Below are 23,563 nucleotides of genomic sequence, written 5' to 3'. Positions count from 1 at the left end.
TCTTTGCCATTAAGTTGAACGTGCCAGTGAGCGGCAGTGGTTCAGAGCGCTACCGACGTAAGTCTCAAATGAAAGGCAAATATACAACATAAATTCACAGAAAATGTAAAAAAGGAAAACCTTCAAGAATCGTTTGCACTGTGGCCCAAGAAAGGAAAGTTGTGGCTGAGGTATTGACGTGCTTTTTGAAGCGGGAATTCGAGACACGATGAAAAAAGAACACGACTATGCTTCAAAGATGGCGACACCAAACAAATGAGATAGGGGAAGCAAAGTTGCGCCTTCAACTCCGAGCAATTCAGCAGGAAAAAAAACTAAAACTGCAGCGAACCGTGAGCAAGCAGATGTTTCCTCCAGCACTATTTTGGAGGCTATTTTAGCCCTCGAAAGGAGAGTTGATGAGAAATTTGCCGTCCTCGGAGAGCAGATCAAACAAAATATTCATGATTGCTGCCTAGCTAAGGCAGTGGAGTTCAACTCCGAAGAGATTAAAGACAGTTGAAGACGCTGGAAGAACAAAACGCCCGCTTATACAAAGAATAATGATTTGAAGGAAATGTTGAAGAATGAAGTGGTGCCTTAAACTTAAAGGTTTGGAAGAACACAAGGATGAAGATACAAAAGCTCAAGTCATCCAAGTCTTGACTCACATCGTTCCAGAATTATCAAGCCAAATCAAAGATGGAGTTGATGTGGCTTACAGGGTTGGAAGAAGAATGGAGAATAAAAGACAACAGATTTTTGTCATCTTTGCCAAAAAATGTGTGAAAGAAAAGATCTGGAGGAGGAGTAAGGGTTCTACAATGTGCAAAGAGCAGAACGTCCGACTTGCTGAGGCGCTTCCACAAGAAGATTTAGAAGAGAGGAATAGACTCTGGCACTGATCGAACAAGCGCGAACATATGGGAAGCTGGCCTTCTTTCGTGGGCTACACGCCTACATCAATGGGCAGAGAACTGGAGGTAAAGAAGATTAAAATATGACTACTGTGAACATTTGGAATGAGACCGGGAAGTTCCCCTGAGCTTACATGGTAAAAGGTTACCAAGCTTATTTCCAATTATTAGCGTTTTTGGGTGTTTTTTGTTGTTATGTTACAAACTAAAATATGTTTTGGATCATTGAGTGTTTAAAAATATTGTTAAAAGGAAAGCACTTTTTTTCTACTGCAAAGGGAAAAAATGTCATTATATTTTCCTACAAGAGACTCACTTTTCAGATGTGGACTCTTCTTTTTGGATGACCCAATGGGTAGACAAAATCCTGTTCAGCCATGGTTATCATTGCTCTGGCGGGGTTGCTATTTGTTTTTACAAATTCCCAGGAGAGATTGTGACTCACAGAGCTGATGAAAATGGTCACTGGTTGATCGTATTACCGGTAGTTAAAATTGAAAGTCAACTTATTGTATTGACAAACATTTATGGCTTTAACAATGAGCAACAGAACAAAACTTTACTGGAACATATTACTCTTGTGTTAACAGAAATCAAACGTACATATTGGAATGATCATATTATTGTAGGAGACTGGAATATGACACCTGACGAATGGGAGAATAGTTAAAGGCAAGTGAAAAATAGAAACAATAATACTATAAGCGCATTTATGTTGGACAACAATTTATTAGGCAAATGGAGAATGTTAAATCCCAATGTCAAAAGTTACACATGGATTAAACCGAATGGGGGAAACAAGTTGAGACTAGACTACTGGTTAGTCAGTGATAATATACACAAGTCCACCTTTAATACTTTGATATCAAAAGCACCCTTAACCATCCACTGCTTTATTAGTTTGACAATAGGGCCTACCGTTAAAGACATGAAAAATAAAAGCTACTGGAAATTTAACGCCAGTTTGTTACAAAATGAGGATTATTTCTATAAAATTAAAAGTGTAATAAATTATATTGACGACGATAACTCAATCTCAGATTATATCAATAAATGGGAATTCATTCAATTGAAAATCAGGGAATTTAGTGTTAAACTCAGCAAAGATTTGGGGAAAAAGAAAAGGAGTTAAGAATGTAATTTTCTCCAGTTAGTAAGCAAATTGTGCATTGATGTTGGTGATAATACTTTAGAAAGTGACAAATTCATAGAATTACAATCTAAGATAGATCATTTTTATCTGGAAAAAGCAGAAGGGGCCTTCATAAGGTCACGTACTAAATGGATTGAGGAAGGGGAAAAAAGTATTCCTACTTCAATAGTCTGGAGAGGAGTAGACAACAGAGAAATTCTGTAAAAAGTTTATTAATAAATGGAAAAGAATACAAAGACGCTAAAAGCATCCAAAAATCGATTTTCTCCTTCTATTCCAAGTTGTACTCTTCACGTGCTCCTTAAACTAGACTTATTTTCAGAAAATGCAAACATTTATACCACAAATAGTCGACTCTTTCAAAGTCTTATGTGAGGCAGAACTTAAAATGGAGGAATTAGATCTGGTTGTCATGAAAATGTCCACAAATAAATCACCCGGCACTGACGGACTTACTGATAATTTTCACCAATTATTTTAGAAGGACTTAAGGCACATTGCATTATCAATGTGTATGCCGAATCAAGAATCAAGTACAAACAGGAAGCAAGGTCTAACTACCTTAATCCCTAAAGCTGGCAAGGATAAGAGAATTCTTAATAATTTAAGACCAAGAGACTCAAGACTCAATATAGATTATAAAATTATTTCAGGCGCTATTTCTTCGAGATTAAAAAAATGAATTTCAAGTGTTATTGAGGAAACACAGTCCAGTTTCCTAAAAGGACGTTCTATACACAATTACATCATGGTAGTTTTAGACTGCTCAGTGGCCTAGTGGTTAGAGTGTCCGCCCTGATATCGGTAGGTCGTGAGTTCAAACCCTGGCCGAGTCATACCAAAGACTATAAAAATGGGACCCATTACCTCCCTGCTTTGCACTCAGCATCAAGGGTTGGAATTGGGGGTTAAATCACCAAAAATGATTCCCGGGCGTGGTCACCGCTGCTGCTCACTGCTCCCCTCACCTCCCAGGGGGTAATCAAGGGTGATGGGTCAAATGCAGAGAATAGTTTCGCCACACCTCGTGTGTATGTGACAATCATTGGTACTTTAACTTTAAATACCTATTGATTGGTTCTGGACTCTACTCAAACACGGACGAGTCTGAAATCCTCACCTTGCATGATTGTCCAAGCTCAACATTGCACAATATCAAAGTGAAAGATGAGGTGACATCTTTAAGCATTCTTATATGTAAAATTAAGATCAGAGCAGATAAGGTCAACTTTGTAAACTGTATTGAACACAGTAAATCAATCCTAAACAGGTGGCTTCAGCGGGACTTATTTGGAAGAATCTTGCTGACTAAAATGGATAGTATATCCAGACTTATCTACCCGGCTTGTTCCCTGCCTAAAATGTATGAAAAGTATCAATGTTGTTAAAAAAATCTGTTTCAAAAGATCACCAAATAAATACCTCTGTCCTTAAAATCTATGGTGACTCAAGATGTTTTATATTCAAACACGACTCCTTGTCTGAGAAACCTTAATATTGAAAATGCTCATTTCTGTGATGAAAAATGTTCCAACAAATATATGAGCGCAGTTTTAGTGAAAGAATATGTAAATTAGCATCAAACTAGCGCATTTTGAAAAGTGGAGCCTTACTTTTGAGCGCTTTCTATCAAACAGGCTTGCTTAGTTGGCATGGAAAATTGCAACATTACTTAGAGGCAGTCCGCTGCACAGACGCCTGTTTGCTCGTACAGTGCCTGTGAGTCTGCAACCGGATGTGGTATCAAAAATATGGTATCATTTGATTTGACATGAATTAGTACCATGTAGTGCAGACGAAATTTGGTCGTTACCTATAAAAGTACCAAATTTGGTATTCATCACAAATGTTACTTAATTCCTTCCAGAACCAACTGATTTTAGGTGTCATGGGAGTGGACGTGCATCTGGATGAGATAAAACGCCTGACACCACGTTACACTGTATGACTATTTTATTTTATATATATATTTATTAGTTGTTTTTGTTTGTTTAATTTATTATTTCTTCTCTGTCCTCCTCAGCTTGGGGCCAATGGTTACATATTTGCAATGGACCCAAATGGATATCTTCTGCTTCATCCCAATCTCCAGCCCAAGGTGACGTAGAACGCTGACTGTGCTTTTATATAAGTGCATTATCTGTGAGGCTACACTTAATCAACATGCAGCTCTTCCTTTCACTCAGCTGGTGAACCTTCCAGAACCTGTGACGCTCGACTTCCTGGATGCAGAAGTGCAGGACAGCAATAAAGAGGAGGTGAGCACTCAGTGCACCAAAAAGCATGTTGCAATTCTTGCCGTTGTTTTTAGACTAGCGAGCAGCACAGTTTTTCGCAGAATGACCGTCTGTGCACTTTATAACGGAACAAGCTAACAACTTCTTTGTTGTGTTTATATGCTGTAGATCCGTCGGCAGATGATTGATGGGCGTCCAGGTGACATGCAGGTCAAAACTCTCATCAAATCTGTTGATGAGGTAAGTAAAATATGAGTTTATTATAATCACACATGACTGAATATAACGTACACCTGCATAGTCGAATATCATGAAACCTTTTTTTTGTCACAGCAATACATTGATGAGGTATACAGAAGTTACACCTGGACACCAATAAATGGTACAGATTACAGGTGAGCACCTTCATCATGTACATCAATGCGGTGTTTCCTATACTTTCCTTGAATAGATTTGATTTACCGTATTTTTCGGAGTATAAGTCGCTCCTGAGTATAAGTCGCACCGGCCGAAAATGCATAACAAAGAAGCAAAAAAACATATATAAGTCGCACTGGAGTATAAGTCACATTTTTTGGGGAAATTTATTTGATAAAACCCAACACCAAGAATAGACATTTGAAAGGCAATTTAAAATAAATAAAGAATAGTGAACAACAGGCTGAATAAGTGTACGTTATATGACGCATAAATAACCAACTGAGAACGTGCCTGTTATGTTAACGTAACATATTATGGTAAGAGTCATTCAAATAACTATAACATATAGAACATGCTATACGTTTACCAAACAATCTGTCACTCCTAATCGCTAAATCCCATGAAATCTTTATACGTCTAGTCTCTTACGTGAATGAGCTAAATAATATTATTTGATATTTTACGGTAATGTGTTAATAATTTCACACATAAGTCGCTCCTGAGTATAAGTCGCACCCCCGGCCAAACTATGAAAAAAACTGCGACTTATAGTCCGAAAAATACGGTAATGCACCTGGTCTGCCACAGAATAAGAAGACGTAGCAGCAGGGAACGTTTTGGCTACTTAACAACTTTGTTGTCCTATTTAGCCAGTATTCAGACCCCTCTTGTTATGTAACAGTAAAATTATTCGTGACTACTAGAGATGTGATGTTCGGGAACAAATCGAGTCTTGGGGAGCGTTTCCACAGAGTGTTTTCAGAGTGGCCAGCCTGAAATGCGGGTGTCAGTGACAGACGCGGAAGGAGATTTTTACAACAAAGTTCTATAGCTTACATTGTCAATATTCAGTGTTTTATCGTTCATAGTTTATATTGTAAAGCCCACATTCTTTATGTACATTCTGGGTGTTTCATTCAGTAAAAAAAAAATCCATTCCAGTCATGTCTGTCATAACGCTTTTAGCATTCAATCAGACATTATTGTGAGGTTTTGTATTACTGTTCCTAAAAATAGATATTTTAGCCCACAGACACATCTTTTTCTCTAAATTTGGCCTCCCGAGGCAAAATAATTGCCCAGGCCTGCACTAGAAAGATGGAGCCTGAAATATATTCATGCAACATCTTTGGGAGCCTTTTTATTATTACATGCGTCATGACCAAATATACAAATTAGATGATATCATTACCCCCACCCCCTGACACCAAACCCACTGCCAATGGATTGCAGTCCGGTAGGAGGGGACACCGGAAAGTCATAACGTGTCTCTGTCTGTGTGTCTTCCGCTCCATTTTGCCACTTGGAGTCTGGGGCTGGTACTGCCGCCATACAATGAGTACTACATCCAGGCGGACCTCAGTGACGTAATGCTCCAACTGCAGTGTGAGTACCTGAAGGCAACATGTTGTAATGCAATAAAGATAAGAAGTAACAGGGTTTGTGTGGCGCAGACATGCAGTCGTTGCTGCCCAGCTCCTTTGAATCTTCAGGCCATGTCTTTCTGGCTCCAAGGTAAACATTTCCCTTTTTGTTGCTGTGTTCCCACGTAATAAATGCTAACATATTATGTCCTGCATGAAGGGAATACTGCAAGCGTCTGCAGCTTTCAGACAACAACACCCAGTTCTTGCAGAACTTCCTCTCCCTCATGTTGGAAATTTCTCCTGAATCGGACGAGTGTACGTGGCAACTTTCAACAGGAACCTCCATCATGTTATAAAGACGCTGACCTTAAATCCTGCACATTTCTTTTGATTCCAGGTGACCAAGCGCTCATTCACAATCTGATATTGGACTCCAGGATCATTGGGCAGCTGGCCTCACGAGTGTGGAAGAACAAGGATCTTAATTCGTGAGTTGTTGCGTGACAATATGCAATGTACTGTACAGTGTGCTTAAGTCATGCGCTGTTGTTTTAAGGTACGGCTTCCTGGCTGTGTTTGCGTCCACCGATGGCGGCATCACGCGGGTCTTCCCCAACTTGTGAGTAAAAGCAAACGTAAGCTCACGGTACTATAGAAAAATACTTTCCACATACATGAAATTCTTTGTTTTGTACAAAGAGCTGCAGAGTTATGGGAAGAGGATCCTGAACCTTTCAATTCAAACTACTACCGACGCAGCCTGGACAACAAAGGTTACATGTTCAGAGCGCCGCCAAGATCATGTAAGAACCTTTGCGATTTAACAAGGACATTTATGACAGCAACAATAATAACACATCGTTCTATAAACTCGGATCTTTAGTTTGATTGTGTCCTCAAACTAAATAGGTTCTATATACTGTCCCTCATACCGCCTTTGAAAAGTACCGGCCCCAGTCGGCAGTGTTTTAGCTACTTCTAAATCACTAATCCTCGCCTCCATGGTGACAAATAAAGTACGTTTCTTACAAGTATCATCCCTGCAGGACGAGGAATAGCTAAACATGTTTCACTACAGACCGTAGCTCAAAATGTAAACAAACGCCATTGGTGGATCTACACCTGACATCCACTGTAATGATACCAAGTACAGTAGCGTATCTAGTCGATACTGCTATGATTACGTTGATATTTTTTGGCATCACAACATCTTCTTTCGTTTTTTTTTAATTTATGTTTTATTTGCAGTTTATGTTTATAAACTCAGGAAAATTTCCGTGGACACATGAGGACTTTGAATATGACCAATGTATGATCCTGTGACTACTTGGTATCGGATAGATACCTAAATGTGTGGTATCATCCAAAACTAATGTAACCAAACAACAGAAGAATAAATGATTATTACATTTTAACAGAAATGTAGATAGAACATGTTAAAAGAGAAAGTAAGCAGATATTGACAGTAAATGAAGTAGATTAATAATTCATTTTCTACCACTTGTCCTTAATAATGTTGACAAAATAATAGAATGGAAAATGACACAATATGTTACTGCATATGTCAGCAACTAAATTAGGAGCCTTTGTTTGCTTACTTACTAATAAAAGACAAGTTTCTTGTACGTTCACTATTTTATTTAAGGACAAACTTGCAATAAGAAATATATGTTCAATGTACCATAAGATTTTTTGTTCAAATAAAGCCAATAATGCAATTTTTTTTGGTCCCCTTTATTTAGAAAAGTACCGAAAACTATCGAAATAATTTTGGTACCGTACCAAAATATTGGTGCCTTTAGCTCTATTTTTCTATTTTTCATGCTTTTTTTTCGGTACCATAAAAAAACAGCCACGTTTTATGGGTGGCCCACATTTGTTGGTAGTGTGAAACATATATAATAAATGACAAAATATGTTATAATATATTAAAATATTATAATATATATGTAGTGTAATGATTTAACTCATGTGAAAGAGTCCTTCAATGCACAATTTAATCTGTACATTCCCTGGATTCATACGCATGGGCATATGCAGGGGTGCATGAATTCCAATGGGGAGCATGTCTTGCTAGAACACCGGTAAAAAATGCTGGCACTTGATGGAAAAGTGTCTCCAGACTCTAATTAGCACAATAGTTAGCTGTTAGGCCTGTTAGTGCGACTCCAGAGCAGCGTGTTGTGCAAATGTCCAAGGGCGTCGAGGGAGTTTGACATCGGGGATAAATGTCTAAATCCAGGAAGTTGTTATTGAAAAACAATTTTAAAAAACATCTTCTTTTTTAGCCGCAGTCTTTGTAGGCTTTCAAAACACCGTCGTAGCGATGCTGGTGTTTCTGGTGGCTGATAAGGTTTGATGTTTTTTTCCCCTCCCTGCGGAATGTTTGCAGAGCGTCTAGTGCAAATAGCACACAAAATGTCTTCCTCTGAAACACTGAAGAAGTCCCACACTATCAACACCGTTTGTTTACAATACGACAGAATGGTGCGTACTGGAGAAGAAAAGGAGCGCTTGATTTGCTCACCCAAACCCACCCATAGCGCAGTACGGGTAATCTTTTTGCAGCTATTTTTGAATGTTATCGGATTTATCGGTACGCCGTCAGATTCAATTATTGTCTGTCTGATATCTATCCTGCATACCCATTTTTTATCTAACATTTTGGTTGTCGACAGCTTTGGATGACCTATTAGGACCAGAAAACAGCACAGTTGGAATCCTGGTTAGTTCAGCTGTAGAGGTTAATCTAGGAGGCAAACTTCTCAAACCTGCTGGTAAGGAAATTGTAGTTAAATTGTTCTTTAAAATCTTGCTTGATTGCACGTACGTGTGACTTATGTGTTGTTAGTGGTGGGAGTGAAGCTGGACCTGGAAGCGTGGGTGGACAAATTCAAGATCCTGGCTAGCAATGTGTCAGACAGTCGACAAGGCTCACACAAGGTACAAGTTGAACAATATTGACTTTTTAAAGATAATACTGTATGATTGTCATATCTAGAGTTTTGTTGACAGTGTGGACCATCCAGGAGTTGTGAGATGGACTGCGAGGTCAACACTGACGTGAGGCTCTGTTCCCGCAATGAAATTGTCATGAATGGACCAAGTCTTGAAGATGTCTTTGTTGTCTGTAGGACCTCCTCTGCTACCTTGTCGACGACGGTGGCTTCCTGGTTATGTCCAATCAAAGAGATCACTGGAAAAAGGTCAGTAACAAAACAAAGCCAATCAGACATAATGTGCGCTGCAGTATGTGCACATTATGTATGGAAGTATGTCAAGTGTGTACTACAATGTGAATATAAGAGCAAAATGTTTGTGTTGTTGGTATTTGCAGCATGTTTTCATTGCATATGTTTTATGGAGTTGTGTGGTTTTGGATCATTTAGGTAGGAACTTGTATGCTCAACCACCATGTGGCACTGTTTCCCCTTCCTCACAGATAGGCCTATTTTTTGGAGAGGTGGACCCTTACTTGATGCACGCCCTCTACAACAACTCCATCTTCAACCGACACCAGACTTTCCACTTTCAGTCAGCGTGTGAGCCGGTCAGCAGCAGCCACACAGGGGCAGCACCGAGACGCTTCTTTGTGGTCAGCGTTGTGCTTCTTTATAGCTCAGATACCACGATTCAAAGCTGAATTACAGCATTTAGAGTCATAGACATACATACAATAGGGCTGGGCAATAAAACAACATCAATATATATCACGATAGACACGTAACCGATATCAATAAAATAATGTGTTCGATAAAACGTTAGATTTTTTTTTTCTTAGTGGGAAGAGACCCGAAGTTGGAAAGCAAGGTTGGTTGCATGAATAAAGGTACTCGCTCTCTGTTAACCAAGCAACGCAGGAAGTGATCACTGATCAGTAGGAATGTCAGGCTAACAGGCAATCAGGTAACCGGCTCATTTATCAGGTTTGGTTGCGCCATCTTGTTTTCTTGCGATTGATTCTTTGCATGGAGTGAGAAGAGAAACTAAAAATGAGTGCTACAGAGAGCAAATAACTGTTGATAAAACAAGAAAACTCACCTAATCAGTATGATAGTTTTTTGGATTTTTCAAACGGACCGTAGTTAGACCGAATGTGGTCTGTAAATTATGCAAGGCACTTGTCCCACCAAGACCAGTAATACCACACCACCTTAGCCGCGCTCACCCTTTAGAGCACAGCTGTAACTTCCTGGGACTAAACCTGCAGAAAATTGCTCTTCCCAGGTTTCTCTGTGTTTACATTTTCACACTATGCATTATTTATTTACACTTTATTAAGCATTTCTTACATATTCTTAAGTTTTACACCTTCATTTTAAGAGGTTATTAAGTGTTCAATGTGATTTAAAAATGTTGTTTACATTGATTGTTTTCTATGGTTGTGGTGAATTTTGTTTACATTGAGTGTTTTCCATGGTTGTGGTGAATTTTGCTTACAGTGAGTGTTTCCCATGGTGGTGTTGACATTTCCTTTCCTTTCTGCCTTGATAGCTGAGGGAATTATAATCAAAAGAAGGTTACATTTGAAAAATAAATGTTTACATTTAAAGGTATTTTTCGCCAGTTTTTTTTTAATCGATATCGACCGAAATAAAACAGTTATATCGCCCAGCTCTAACATAGAGTATGTGCTCCTGCCAGGCCTCCCCGCCCTTTTTCTGCTTTGTTGGGCGGAGTCCTTCCCGCTTTTTAAGCCGTTTCCCTCTTTTGTACTCAGTGATCACCATTTACTCTAACTTTCATCTGATGTTTGTGTAACTCCAACCGTTGCTTTCTGCTTGATGCTCCCTGCAGCCGTCCATCGCCGACATGCTCAACTTGGCCTGGTGGACATCCACACTGGCCTGGTGAGATATTAAAAAAGTAAAATGTTAATATACTTTATTTCACATCAGCTGAGAGCATAGCATGCAGCTTACTCTTTAAAGCTATCACAACTGTGTCAAGACTCTGAGCTCAATTATCTCAGCTTGAAGTTGTTTATTGAGGACAATTTACTTAATTTTGTATTATATGACTTCATGTGATCTATAGATAAGATTTATGTCTCTCTGAAAAGAGTCGGATCTTGAAAAGTCTGGCTCGTTTTTATTATTTTTTATAATGTCTCCCGATTTATTTACGATTTATTTTTTAGATTTTTTTCTCCAGAAGTGACTTGTTTTTATTAGGAGGCAATCACTGTCTGTAGTTATAAGATAAGATCTTAATAAATCAGTTTTTTACCAAAAGGTTATTATTATAATGTTATCGATGTTGTGTTTTCATGGTAAAGGTTCCATAAGGTGGTACCTTCTCCTAATGCTTTGACAATGAGATCACTAATTAGAATTTTCTCTCACCTAAGAAGCTTTGTGGCGTCGTAAAAACTAGACGGACTACAGACAACCTTAATGCAAATCAACTTTACAGAAACAATTCAGGAAAAACAGCCTACAAATAATACATCTAGAATACTCTGTGTATAAAAAAATAACTAGAAATTGGCACACATATAAATGAAGTGAATGCAGAAGTACATTCCCCTACACCTAAACTAGGCTACCTAACAAAACAACCAACCAGAAAAGTGCATTCAAATGTAGCTACAGTACGTTTCCTTTGACTCATGGCTCATTTTGTGAAGTTTTCAAACAGTGAGACTGCGGTCCAGTTAGGTGGTGCACATATGAAGGCGATTTGCATTTAAAAACGTCTTGCAACTGCGAATCGGTTCATGTCGTTCACCTGAAAGAGACGTTCAAAAGACTCGACTCATTTGTGAGAGTCACATCACTAAAAGTGACCTCTTCTTCAGGTCTTTGATGCAGCAGCTGCTTTACGGACTAGCGCACCACAGCTGGCTGCAGCAAGGTAAGTGTGTCTCTTTAAAAGATGTCAAAGTGGATATAACTCAAGTATGCTATTTTCCTAGAAGACATCTAAATGTATTCATTAATATTTACATCTATAAATTATACAAAACAGCAAACCCTGAATTTTTAAAAGTACATATGTATATGCAATATGTACCCCTGTATAGGAGCTAGGGCTGGAAACACATGTTCTTGCTCCTTGTGCACGTACTGTTAAGGTGTGCCTTGTTTCCAGGTAAGATCCTAGCAGAAGGCTTTGAAATGAAAACCAGCAGCTGTGTGACCATCCAGAGCCAGTTCTTCTTCACAAACACCACCAACTCGTACAACGTACTGCAGGACTGTGGCAACTGCTCACGGTGTGTGTGCAATGTTCTCTTGCCTACATATTAGTACATACTGCACGTATATATACTAGTGCGGGGTGGCCAACCGGTCGGAGACCAAGAGACACATTTTTTACTGTGTTACTGCAAAGAGCCACATCATATACATGGACACACGTGATATAATTCTGATTGGCGAACTTGCTGTCACTCAAATGCCGGTGACAGCGGGTGGGGGAAAAAAAACTAAGCCTCTTGCGGTTATTTATCGCACTAATTAAAACCTTGATGTTGATTTGTAAGAGCCGCATGAAACAGGGCAAAGACACGCTTGCCCTAAACTAAACAACGTTGAGACGGTCACTTGAAACAGCGACTAGGAGCTAAAGCTAGCAAGAACAATCCATAGACCCACAACACATCTCGTCCGCTTGTGTTGTTGTGAACGACCTCATTGATGTAAGATTAATGTGCAAACAGAACAGTGGTCACATCTTGAAAGGTGCTCTCTTTTTTTGTAACAGCCTGAAGTGAGTTGCCTTTTTACTCGTGGGAACAACAACACACCACACTTCCCCCCTTCACAATATAAGTGCAGTGTGCCACATCCGGTCTGACTGCGCTAACAAAATAAAGGTTTCAATAAATTACCTTACACAAGCATATGTACTTACAGCATTTATTGATACATTCACCAAAGTATTATGCTTTGACCTAAAATACTGGTCAAAATTGTCAGAAGATGTATTGCACCAAACAATGTAACAATTTTTGCATTTAATCAATTTTATTAAATGTTATTTGACACAAAAAGCACACACTCTATGGTGGTAAAATAGGTGTAAAGGGTAAAAAACGGAATAAAAAAAACACAAAAACTTAATTTTATTGTTTTTTTATATTGCTATTGTTATTTTAATTTATTGTTACTGCTATTATTATTATTTAACTTGTGGTTTATTCTTTACTAAATTATATTCTGGGTTTTTTAAACTATATTTAAATTAGAATTTTGGTGGTACATTAAATAGTCACGTTTTCAAATGAATGAATAATCATGTGTCATGTTTTGTGATCATGTCTTGTTTAGTTATGTTCTGTTTGGTTAAAACTCCAACAGTTCCTGTTTTTACGCATCCTTGTTTGTTTTGTCACCATGACGACCCATTAGTATCACCTGCCTCATTCATGTGACTCACGCACCTGTTTCAATCATGTAATTATTATTTAAGCCTGGTTTTTCAGTTGGTCGTCCTGGCGTCATCAGTCTGTTTCATGATTAGTTCACGCTGCTTGTTTCATGCAATTTCATAGTCCATGCTGCTCTGCTCACGTCACCGCAAGTACGTTTTTGTTTATTAATGCCACAGTTAGTGTGTTTTGTTTCATGTCCATAGTTTACGTCTTAGTGTTAGTTTTTTCCCCTTAGCCAAGTTTGTGTCTCCGCCTTGTGCGCGCCTTTTGTTTACACTTTTTATAGTAAGAATTAAACCATGTATTTACCTTCACGCCATGTCCGGTCCAGTTCTTTTGCATCTCGGGAAAACAATCCACGCAGTAAACTGCACCAAAGTCCAAGTCTTGACATAATGTAAATAAAAAATAATCGTGATCGTTATTTTTGCCGTAATCGTCCAGCCCTATGTTACATGTTAAAATGTTCTGATTAAATTGATGTCAAATCATTTGAATGGGCGGCACTGTTTCGTAGAGTTTCTCGTGGTACGAGCTGCGTCACGTAACCAATTAAACTTGTACCCCGACGGTCCACTGACTGCACATGCATGTATAAATACATAAAGTGCACATACTGCAGTAACATTATTTCTGTCTGTCTCCTTCATCAGGCTATTCCATGCCAAGCGAATAGAAAACACCAACCTCCTCTTTGTGGTCGCTGAGACGCTTCCATGCAGCTCCTGTGAGATAGAGAGACTGAGCCAAGTCAGGACCGTGTGTATCCTTTCTGTCACACATTGACACACGCACACACACTGTATCCATCTTGTAAAGCACTAAGTTACTGTTCATCCCCTCAACTGACAACACTCAGTCCAGGAGGAGAATCCTTGTGAGGTACTGAGCAATGCACGATATCGGAGAGGCCCGACAATCTGCCTGGACTACAGTGCCTTAGTGAGTACGCACACACATGCACGCACACACACACACACCACACACACACACACACGCCTACTAAGATTAGGTACACTTTCACAATCTAAACTGTCAGGAGTCCACAACATCTTCTCTCTGTGGTCGTAGTAGCATGATGACGCAGGTAGGGATGAGTATCGTTTACATTTTAACCGATACTAGTGCTTGAACGGTGCCCAAGCCAACACTGCTGTAAGCCAACACTTCCATGTGGCACACTCACTAACTTTATTGACACCGCACTGACACTGTTAATGTTTCATAGTGGTGCCATATATATATATATATATATATATATATATATATATATATATATATATATATATATATATATATATATATATATATATATATATATATATATATATATATATATATATACATATATATATATATATATATATATATATACATATATATATATATATATATATATATATATATATATATATATATATATATATATATATATATATATGTATATATATATATATACATACCTTATTTTTCGAACTATAAGGCGCACTTAAAATCATTTAATTTTCTCAAAACTCGACAGTGTGCCTTATAATCTGGTGCGCCTAATGTACGGAATAATTCTGGCTGTGCTTACCGACCTTGAAGCACTTTTAATTGGTACATGGTGCAATGATAACTGTGACCAGCAGTCACACATAAGAGATACGTGTAGACTGCAATAAGATGCCAGTAAAAACACCAAAACTTTAAATGTTCCATTGAAAATAAAGAACATTACACACGGCACTCAAAAGTCTGTCTAAATGTTTTAGTATGACTTTGAAGCCGGATCGCTTGATTGTCGGCCCATTACGGCTATCGTAGTCAGAGATACAAGTATTACTATGGTGTGTGTATAAGGACCGCAAAATGGCACCCATTAGCAGACATATCATCTGGCGTTTTGTTTCACAATATTATGCAAAACCAACTTTTGGTGCCTGCAGATGTGTATTTGAGATCTGCATAAGTCCTGAAAATGTGCGCACGTCCGCCACTGTAGTCTGTGCCGATACCGTAGTCGATGAGCTTCTTCTTTTTCACTATCTTCTTGTTATGGGGCATTCAGCCTCTGCTGTTGCCATTTCTAATATAAAGTAGCGTAAAGTTCTAACTTATTACATAATTTATCCACGGAACTTTAGTTATTAGAGAGTTCCGGTCGGACGGTTTTTCATGGGACACATTTCCTGCGTTGTTGCACTAGTGAGCCACGGATGAGGAGATGCTGCTACGTTGTTGATTTAAGTAAAGTCTGAATGTCATTAAAACAGTTAGCTCCATTTTTTGACACTTCTTCCACTCCCGTCCTTGCACGCTACACCGCTACAACAAAAATGACGCGGAAAAGACGCTGTCGAAGGTGAGCCACGTAAATAAGACCGCCCACAAAACGGCGCATCCTGAAGTGACTGTCAGAAAGCGGCTTGAAGATGGTCTGTAAAACATAATCGATGCAACATTTTGACTAAGGAACCACCATTCCATGTTATGTAGACCGCAAGGAAGTTTTTTCAATGTAGAAAAAAAATCATAATATGACCCCTTTAATGCGCCTTATAATCCGGTGCGCCTTTTGTATTAAAAAAGACCTGAATAGACCCACTCCTCGGCAGTGCGCCCTATAATCCAGTGTGCCCTGTGGCCCAGAAAATACGGTCATCGTTTGTGTTGGCGCCAAAGGAATTTTTGGGTGTTCGCGTGCTGACAGAGAAGCGCATACAGAGGACAGTTCAGCTTGTCGCTTTTGTTGTTTTAGCTTGTTAGTAAATACAAACTTCATCCATCATCCCCTTGTTCTGTTTGTTTGATATACAGTACTGTATAGCACATTTTATTGTGTTCAAACTGTACAAACCTTAACTAAAATATTGACCATGTCAAGGCTGGAATTCATTATTCATATTTAGATTGTCGGATACAGAGAAATTTGCTTTGCGATAAGAACATGTACGAACCCTGTTCAAGAACCAATTAATTTTGTAAATCGAGGTTCCACTGTAATGGCTATGTAATTTTTTTTTTTTTATTTTTTTTTTACCATTTGAAAATGGCTTTCAAGTTGTCTTGTTGTCTGTCATTGCAGGAGAATACTTCCCAGTGTGGAGGGGCTCATTTATTGCAGCCCTCCATGGTGGTCCTGCTTGTCCTTCAAATCATTCTTCCTTGCATTCACCTTTGACACGTGCTGCCAACCAGGTACACAAAGCGAGAGCATCTCTTCTTCCTCTCATTCCAACCACAAAGCAACGCCACGGTGGAAGACAAAAAAGAACAACAAATATCGGGGGTTTAGCCCATTGGCTTGTTTTGCAAAAACTTTAGGGCCAAATGGGGTAATTTGGAATTCCTTATAACTTTTTGGAAATAATGTTGGCTTTTTCACATATTTGATGGCGTCACGATGGGAAAAATAAACCGATGTTGATTATTCAGCGACACAAAACAACCTGAAGTGGTCCAAGTCTGAGGTGATCTTGATGTGCCCCCACTCGAAAAGAACATGAAATATAGAAAAGTGGCGTAAATAAGTATCAAATATAAAGGTAAAAAAAGATGTAATAATACAATCCTGAGTGCGTACAGGTGGTCCTCGTTTTGCTATGTTTTGTGGCTACAAACGCAATCCCTTAAGACTCGCTGGAGAACTAGTTACAGTGCACATGGCGGAAGAACACATGACGCGCAACTACACTGAGGAAGAATAACATCGCTTATTCTTCTTGTATGGAGAATGGGATTTTTCAGTGGCCTTTTGCGTTTATTATCAGAGTTTTGAGAATCTCCTCTGTAGTTTCCCTGTTAATTTCCCGTCATATAAGAAATATTTCATTTCACAGTATTTTATGTATTTATTAGCTGACATTTTACAAGTTACGAGTGACAATTCATTGCACTAAACTGATAATAAACCAGACAAGAGTGATGCTTGAAGTATAATTAATATTTATTTGTCCAGTAGATGGTGCACACGTACTGACCAATGAACACAGTGGCAATGTCAGAGCTTTTTCAAAACGCCCGAATGCAGCTGGGATAGGCTCCAGCATCCCCCGCGACCCCAAAAGGGACAAGCGGTAGAAAATGGATGGATGGATGGTGCCTGCACAACATAGAGAATTTATGAAGGAGCCTATGTTATATTATTTTGCAACATATTAAAATAAGCGCCACTATAGTGGTCAAAAACTAGCTTTGATGCTGGAATTTAGACAATTTAAAAGTGTAATTTAGCAAGACCTCCTGGAAACACGTTTAGTGTCTCTCGCTTTAATGCTAATGAGCTGTGTTTGTCTCCAAGAAACACTATTATGTACTTTATCCACTTATCACACATACACTGTAACTGTGCACTTGCCCAACGTACAGTAATAGATGCCATAACCTCAGAGTACAAGCGTCCTCTGCACCAGACATTTTCTGATAAGCACATTTGCATAACACAGATATATTTTTTTTCCACAAATATGTAACTTTGACAAAATAATTCGATTAAAAACAAATATTTACTGCAGTGGACGCTGGGTATCAGGAGGATATGTCGCATACAACAACAACAAAATATGAAGGAGCGGGACAGTTAGCAACACGAGCATAGCTATGTGCGTTACAGTGCTAATATTACGCGCGCATTTTTAACAGCCGCATCATGCTAGTTTAACTTATTCACTGGATGGAACAATTGATCGGTTCTCCCACCGACACATAGTTTGCCGCTTTATTTTAAGACGTTTAGCAAAGCATACTTTTTTTTGCTAAGGGTGTCCCAATACAACTTTTTTACTTCTGGTCTGAGTATTGGCCAATACTGATAATGATCAGATGTGATATCAGCACAAATCATACATACTTTAATTATTTTGTAGTGTGGAATGTTAGAAAAGGGGCAGCATGGTGCAACAGGGGTTGTGCAAGTGCCTCACAATACGAAGGTCCTGGGTTTGATCCCTGTGCTCAGTGTCTTTATGCGTGGAGTTTGCATGTTCTCCCCGTGACTGCGTGGGTTCCCTCCGGGTACTACGGCTTCCTTTCACCTCCAAAGACATGCACCTGGGGATAGGTTGATTGGCAACACTAAATTGGCCCTAGTGTGTGAATGTGAGTGAATGTTGTCTGTCTATCTGTGTTGGCCCTGCGATGAGGTGGCGACTTGTCCAGGGTGTACCCCACCTTCTGCCTGAATGCAGCTGAGATAGGCTCCAGCACCTCCCGTGACCCGAAAGGGACAAGCGGTAGAAAATGGATGGATGGATGGAATGTTACAAAAGGTTTGATCAAGTGAAATTAGTCAAACAGAGACCAATAGTATGTATGAAAATCACCAACCTTAGGACGGACTTATGCTGTCCTTAAGTTGAAGTGAGTGGTAAATCGTTTTTTTGGTGAAACGTAGTGGTCACAATAATTCATAAAGTTAAGCTCATGAGGAAGTACAGTAAGTTAAATGATGCAGACACGTCTGTGAAAGGATACTTTTACTATGCTTCTGCCTTGGAGACTTTCATCATCGTTTGCCATCTCCACCTTTGGCAGATTACGCATCAACATGTGTTGTCAGTCTCCATAAATTTCTGTCTTTCAGTGACATCAGATTTTGTCCGGTCCAATTGCAGATGTTGTTTCCCTCTGCTTCTTCTTCCTTCTATCATTCCTTCTAGACAGGTTTTTGCTTACACTTTGGGTATAATTATGTGATACTTGTTAATATTGACAAAAGTGCTGTTTTAGACTACAATATTGTTCAATTAAGGACACTTATTATGTATTTGTAGCTTGTGTGCTATTGTGTGCATTGCTGTTGTGTAGCTGCTAGCCCCTGCAGTCTACAGCGTACCGTGTTTGCTTTTCATTCATGACTTGACTAAAATAGAAGAAAAGACCAACCTTGTGTGATGGCTGTCCAGCTTTGCAAGCTTGTATTGGACATGATATCACTCATTTTACATGCAAGCAAATCCCATACTTTTTTTTATGATATCGGACCTACAGTATATCAATTTCCGACTGGGACACCCCTTACTTGAGACTGCTTGCATCAGGGATTTTAGACGCAAGCGGATATAATCCCATACTTGTTTTTTTTTTGCTGATATTAGACCGATATCAGATCAGGACACTCATTTTTTAAACAAGTTAAGGAGATGATAGATTTTTCTGCTCAGTGTGGAGGCCTACTTTGAAATACATGACTACTTTTCAGAGTGTTTTGAAAATGTTGCTAATTTCTCGCCACTTATCAAGCACACACACCATACTATATTTTGGGGTAATACTCGACAGGTCAGTCAGTTTACTGCAAAAAAGGACCTGATTGTTAAGTTCTCACAAGTAAAATGGAGCTTAAACTGTTAAATACTACAATTGTATCCCCACATTGACCCTCTTTTTGTGTTCCCATGTGATCTGGTTCCAGCATTACTTGCTGATCATAAGCTTTTTTTTTTTTTTTAAATGACTTCTGTTCTAGTTTGCAGTACAATGCTGTTGTGTTCCAGCCTGCAATGCCTTGTTGCACTCACTTTGGATGTTACTTCCACATCATCCTGCATCGTCATCATTTTTTTTTTAAACACAGGAATAAGCGCGGAAGGAAAGGACTCTGCTTTATGCCTTCTTCAAACTGTGGTTCAGTCATGAATCAAAGCACAGATTTTTCGTACATTTCTACCACGTCATGCACGCACGCGCACACACATACACACACACCTGATTCTGAAAGGCTGTGTCACCTGTTTTTTTTTTCTGAGGTGAATGACTTAAACAAGTGAATGTGTAGGATGTTTATGTACATGTCAGCCTGCTGTTGTGCATCTCTGCTGTACCCCAGCATGTAGGGAAAGGTTTGACAAAACTTAGCATTAAAAATATACTGAAAAAAAACAAACATAGCTTTTACCCTGCAGCATTGAATTTAAACAACACTGCTCTTAAAAGTGTTGATAGCCTGCAAAGTATTGAGATCAGTGTTGTATTTTTTTTTTTTTTGCTTTGTTTTTTAATGTGCAGTATTTATTTGCATGGTCATCGGAACACTTTCAACTTTTGTGTATTAATGTATGAAACATTCCTCCTGGTGTACAAATGGTTGAGGATCAACATTTGACTTCAGTGAAGTTTATCTGATGAATTGATGCTGCCAGTTTAAGCACAAATAGGTGTAAAGAAACATACTGCCTGACGTACAGTGTCTTTAAAGGTGCCAGATGTAGTAATGTGGCCAGAAATGGTACTGCAATCACGGCCCAAATTCTGTAGTCCCCTCACACTCTCCATGACTGAGGTTGCCAGATACGCAGCCGAATCCGAATCCTACTCCAAGGAACTTCAAATGGCAATCAACGAGTCCTACGTTGTAGGCTTCTCTTGTTTATGCTTCTTGCAAGATGGTTTACTCAGTAATTATGCCACATTTTACTGATGTCAAATAGCCAAATGTATTTGTAAAGTTACGCTGCAATATTAGTATCAGGAGTCGGGACAGATTGTTGGCATTGCCCTGCTAAAATGTCTAGATTGACCGCACGGACCACCATTGAAATAATTATATATAAAAATATATTATATATCGCCTACTTTGATGGCAAGCCAAGGCCAACAGTAAAATTACCGCCACATTTCGTTCAGCATAACTCCATGTTGCATCCAACCTGACGCACTACATTCTCTTCCATGTACGCACATCACCATCTTTCAGTGCAGAGTGCAATTCTATGAGCCAACCCACGTTACGCAAAAAACACGTTATGCATAAATCATATAGCCTACTACCATGTCAATACACAAAGTAGAAAATCATTACATGTAATGCGTTATATTGTGCCAAGCAAATACCACCCCATATGTGCTAGAAACCGCAATTAGCCGTGCTAATGTTGGAACCCATTTCCCCCGGGTATCAGCATATTGAGAACGAAATAGGCACGGACACTACCCATATCCACATAGGTTTTATTTGTCGATAATATATTTTGCCCTGTCATTTGGATGACACATTGACATATAGGCTAACGGGCATATATTTCCCCAGTTAGCATATATGTTGATGTGTCATTGACCGGGCTAGTATGCTAACTAAGCATTACACTAGGAGCTGAGCATCACACTATAAGCAATCGTTGCACGAACATACTAGCTTTGTTAGACAAGGTCGTAGACTGTATTGGACAAAATAGAATACAGATGAAATGGGTATTTTCATTTATTACAAGTAATAACAAAATGTAAATACCTTACTTACCTATCAAGGAGGAAATAAGCAAGTTTGGCGTCAGATGAAAAACTATTCTCCACCTTCAATCGTCTCCATCTTTCAAAGGCATCCCCGATACAAATCCTCGTTTTGTTCCTGGCTTTGTCATGAATAAGTTGAGAATCATAACGGCGCCTTTTATATTTACTAAGGTCTGACATGTTTAGTAACTTTACCAGTGGCAGTAGCTCGACGAAGATGGCGGTGTGTACCTGGCAACCTGGATGTGACACACTCACTGACTTTTTAATTGGTCAAACGGTAGAGGGCGGGGCTTCAAAATGAAAACAATAACAATATTTCGGGACTGTAAATCTAAGTTTGAAATGAGCATATCCCGGCTAAACTATCAGTTTATCATCAGTATTATTATCAGTATTATCAGTTATCGAGGTATTCGAAAAGAACATGATTTATTAATGCCTTTTGACATATCAGGGCCATTTAATGATGACTTGACATTAAATTATTACATATGGCACCTTTAAGTAATTATAACCATGGACAAAATAAGGAAAGTTTTCCTTATGAATTTGATGTATTTGTTGCTTAATCAATTTATACATATATAATGTGAATTTTTGTTGATTTATGTATTTATTTGGTTCTTGTGTATAATATTTGAATAGCACACAAATGTATAAAATGTGTATGAAGCTTGTGTCACCACAATTTACAGGAAAAAAAAATCAAACAATATAAAAAAACGCTTATGTCTACGTCCTATCCAAAGAATGTTGTTTCGCTTACGTTGTCGTATTCGGGACAGATTCCCGCTCCACGTGCCAGCCTCCCATCATGCCACTCCCAGTTTTGTATGCAAAACAGTCAGCAGAATACAAAAAGCTAACTTTGTAAACATTTTGTCAGTCACATTACAGATGGATATTTAAATGTTTATATCTTTGGTCATTAAATGCTATTGATATTTTTCACTTCATGTGTTGTTTCTTTATTGCTGTCAGCGATTGAGCAGTCGTGTTGGTCTACTGTAAACCAGTGGTGTGCCGTCAGGGTCAGCAAGGCCTTCTCTGTTGGCCTAACATAACCAGATATCATGATCATAATTAAAGATAAAAGTATTTTTTTATTTACTTTCCCAAAATATCTAAAAGTATTCATATTCTCTTCATGTCATATTATGCTCCTTCCAGCACTGTTGTTTTTAGTTTAGAGTTTTTATCTCATCAGAATTCAGCTAGCTTATGTTGCCATGGTGTACGAAATCTGCCCGGAGCCTTCAGAATCAACAATGCAGTGTCTATGCACTTTTAAGTGAACGGGGACATACAGGTGATAGACAGTTGCGATAGCCAATCAGATCACGAGTTGTTGTCAGTAAGGCCTTCTAGATAGCCTAAGGTTGAACGTGACATTTACGCGTCCTGTGATTGGATACTCACCGGGACCGTTAGCGGATGAATCTGAGAACACAAAGAGTTGATTGACAGTTGCGATAGCCAATCAGATCACAAGTTGTTGACAGTAGCCTATCTAGGCAGCCTGTTGTTAACGAGACTGTGATCTCACTTGTCATTCCTGCTAAATTGCAACTTAGCAGGAAACATAAAGTGTTGACCCACAAAGAAGAAGAACAAAACGTTGATTAGATGGCAGATTTATATTTGCAAGGCCATTTTCAAGAAGGATATTTAAAGAGAAACTACATCTTGTGAGACAATATCTGCGATGAAATCGGGGAATCAACGAGGGATACCACTGGCTTATACGGCGTCCAATGGGTGCTACAAATTGTGAGTTCAAATATTTTATTTCTTTATTTTTTCACATTTAATATGTTTTTTGCTATTTTAATTATGACAGTACCACATAAGATATGTTTTAATTGCTGATGCGGGTTTATTGATTTTTAAATGTGCCA

At 38.8% G+C, this 23,563-nt stretch overlaps 1 protein-coding gene across 1 annotated transcript in view; it reads left to right on the top strand.

The window, feature by feature from the left end:
- Nucleotides 1-22,621, top strand: part of LOC133578310 (voltage-dependent calcium channel subunit alpha-2/delta-2-like) — a 90,589-nt gene extending 67,968 nt beyond the window's left edge. The window contains exons 16-37 of the mRNA XM_061932640.2: nt 3,917-3,991; nt 4,073-4,147; nt 4,236-4,307; nt 4,455-4,526; nt 4,620-4,681; nt 6,016-6,092; nt 6,161-6,221; nt 6,291-6,388; nt 6,471-6,561; nt 6,630-6,692; nt 6,773-6,876; nt 8,752-8,850; nt 8,925-9,016; nt 9,089-9,136; nt 9,208-9,279; nt 9,516-9,668; nt 10,871-10,923; nt 11,874-11,929; nt 12,167-12,290; nt 14,105-14,214; nt 14,311-14,393; nt 16,519-22,621. Coding sequence (XP_061788624.2) covers nt 3,917-3,991; nt 4,073-4,147; nt 4,236-4,307; nt 4,455-4,526; nt 4,620-4,681; nt 6,016-6,092; nt 6,161-6,221; nt 6,291-6,388; nt 6,471-6,561; nt 6,630-6,692; nt 6,773-6,876; nt 8,752-8,850; nt 8,925-9,016; nt 9,089-9,136; nt 9,208-9,279; nt 9,516-9,668; nt 10,871-10,923; nt 11,874-11,929; nt 12,167-12,290; nt 14,105-14,214; nt 14,311-14,393; nt 16,519-16,614 — 1,836 coding nt within the window. The 3' untranslated portion in view covers nt 16,615-22,621. The remainder of the gene's footprint in view (nt 1-3,916; nt 3,992-4,072; nt 4,148-4,235; nt 4,308-4,454; nt 4,527-4,619; nt 4,682-6,015; nt 6,093-6,160; nt 6,222-6,290; nt 6,389-6,470; nt 6,562-6,629; nt 6,693-6,772; nt 6,877-8,751; nt 8,851-8,924; nt 9,017-9,088; nt 9,137-9,207; nt 9,280-9,515; nt 9,669-10,870; nt 10,924-11,873; nt 11,930-12,166; nt 12,291-14,104; nt 14,215-14,310; nt 14,394-16,518) is intronic.
- The last annotated feature ends 942 nt before the right edge of the window (nt 22,622-23,563 follow it).

The sequence above is a fragment of the Nerophis lumbriciformis genome, linkage group LG38, assembly GCF_033978685.3.
Source record: "Nerophis lumbriciformis linkage group LG38, RoL_Nlum_v2.1, whole genome shotgun sequence".
Lineage (NCBI taxonomy): Eukaryota > Metazoa > Chordata > Actinopteri > Syngnathiformes > Syngnathidae > Nerophis > Nerophis lumbriciformis.
Note: the sequence above shows the minus strand (reverse complement) of the source record. Positions and strands in the feature narration are given on the sequence as shown.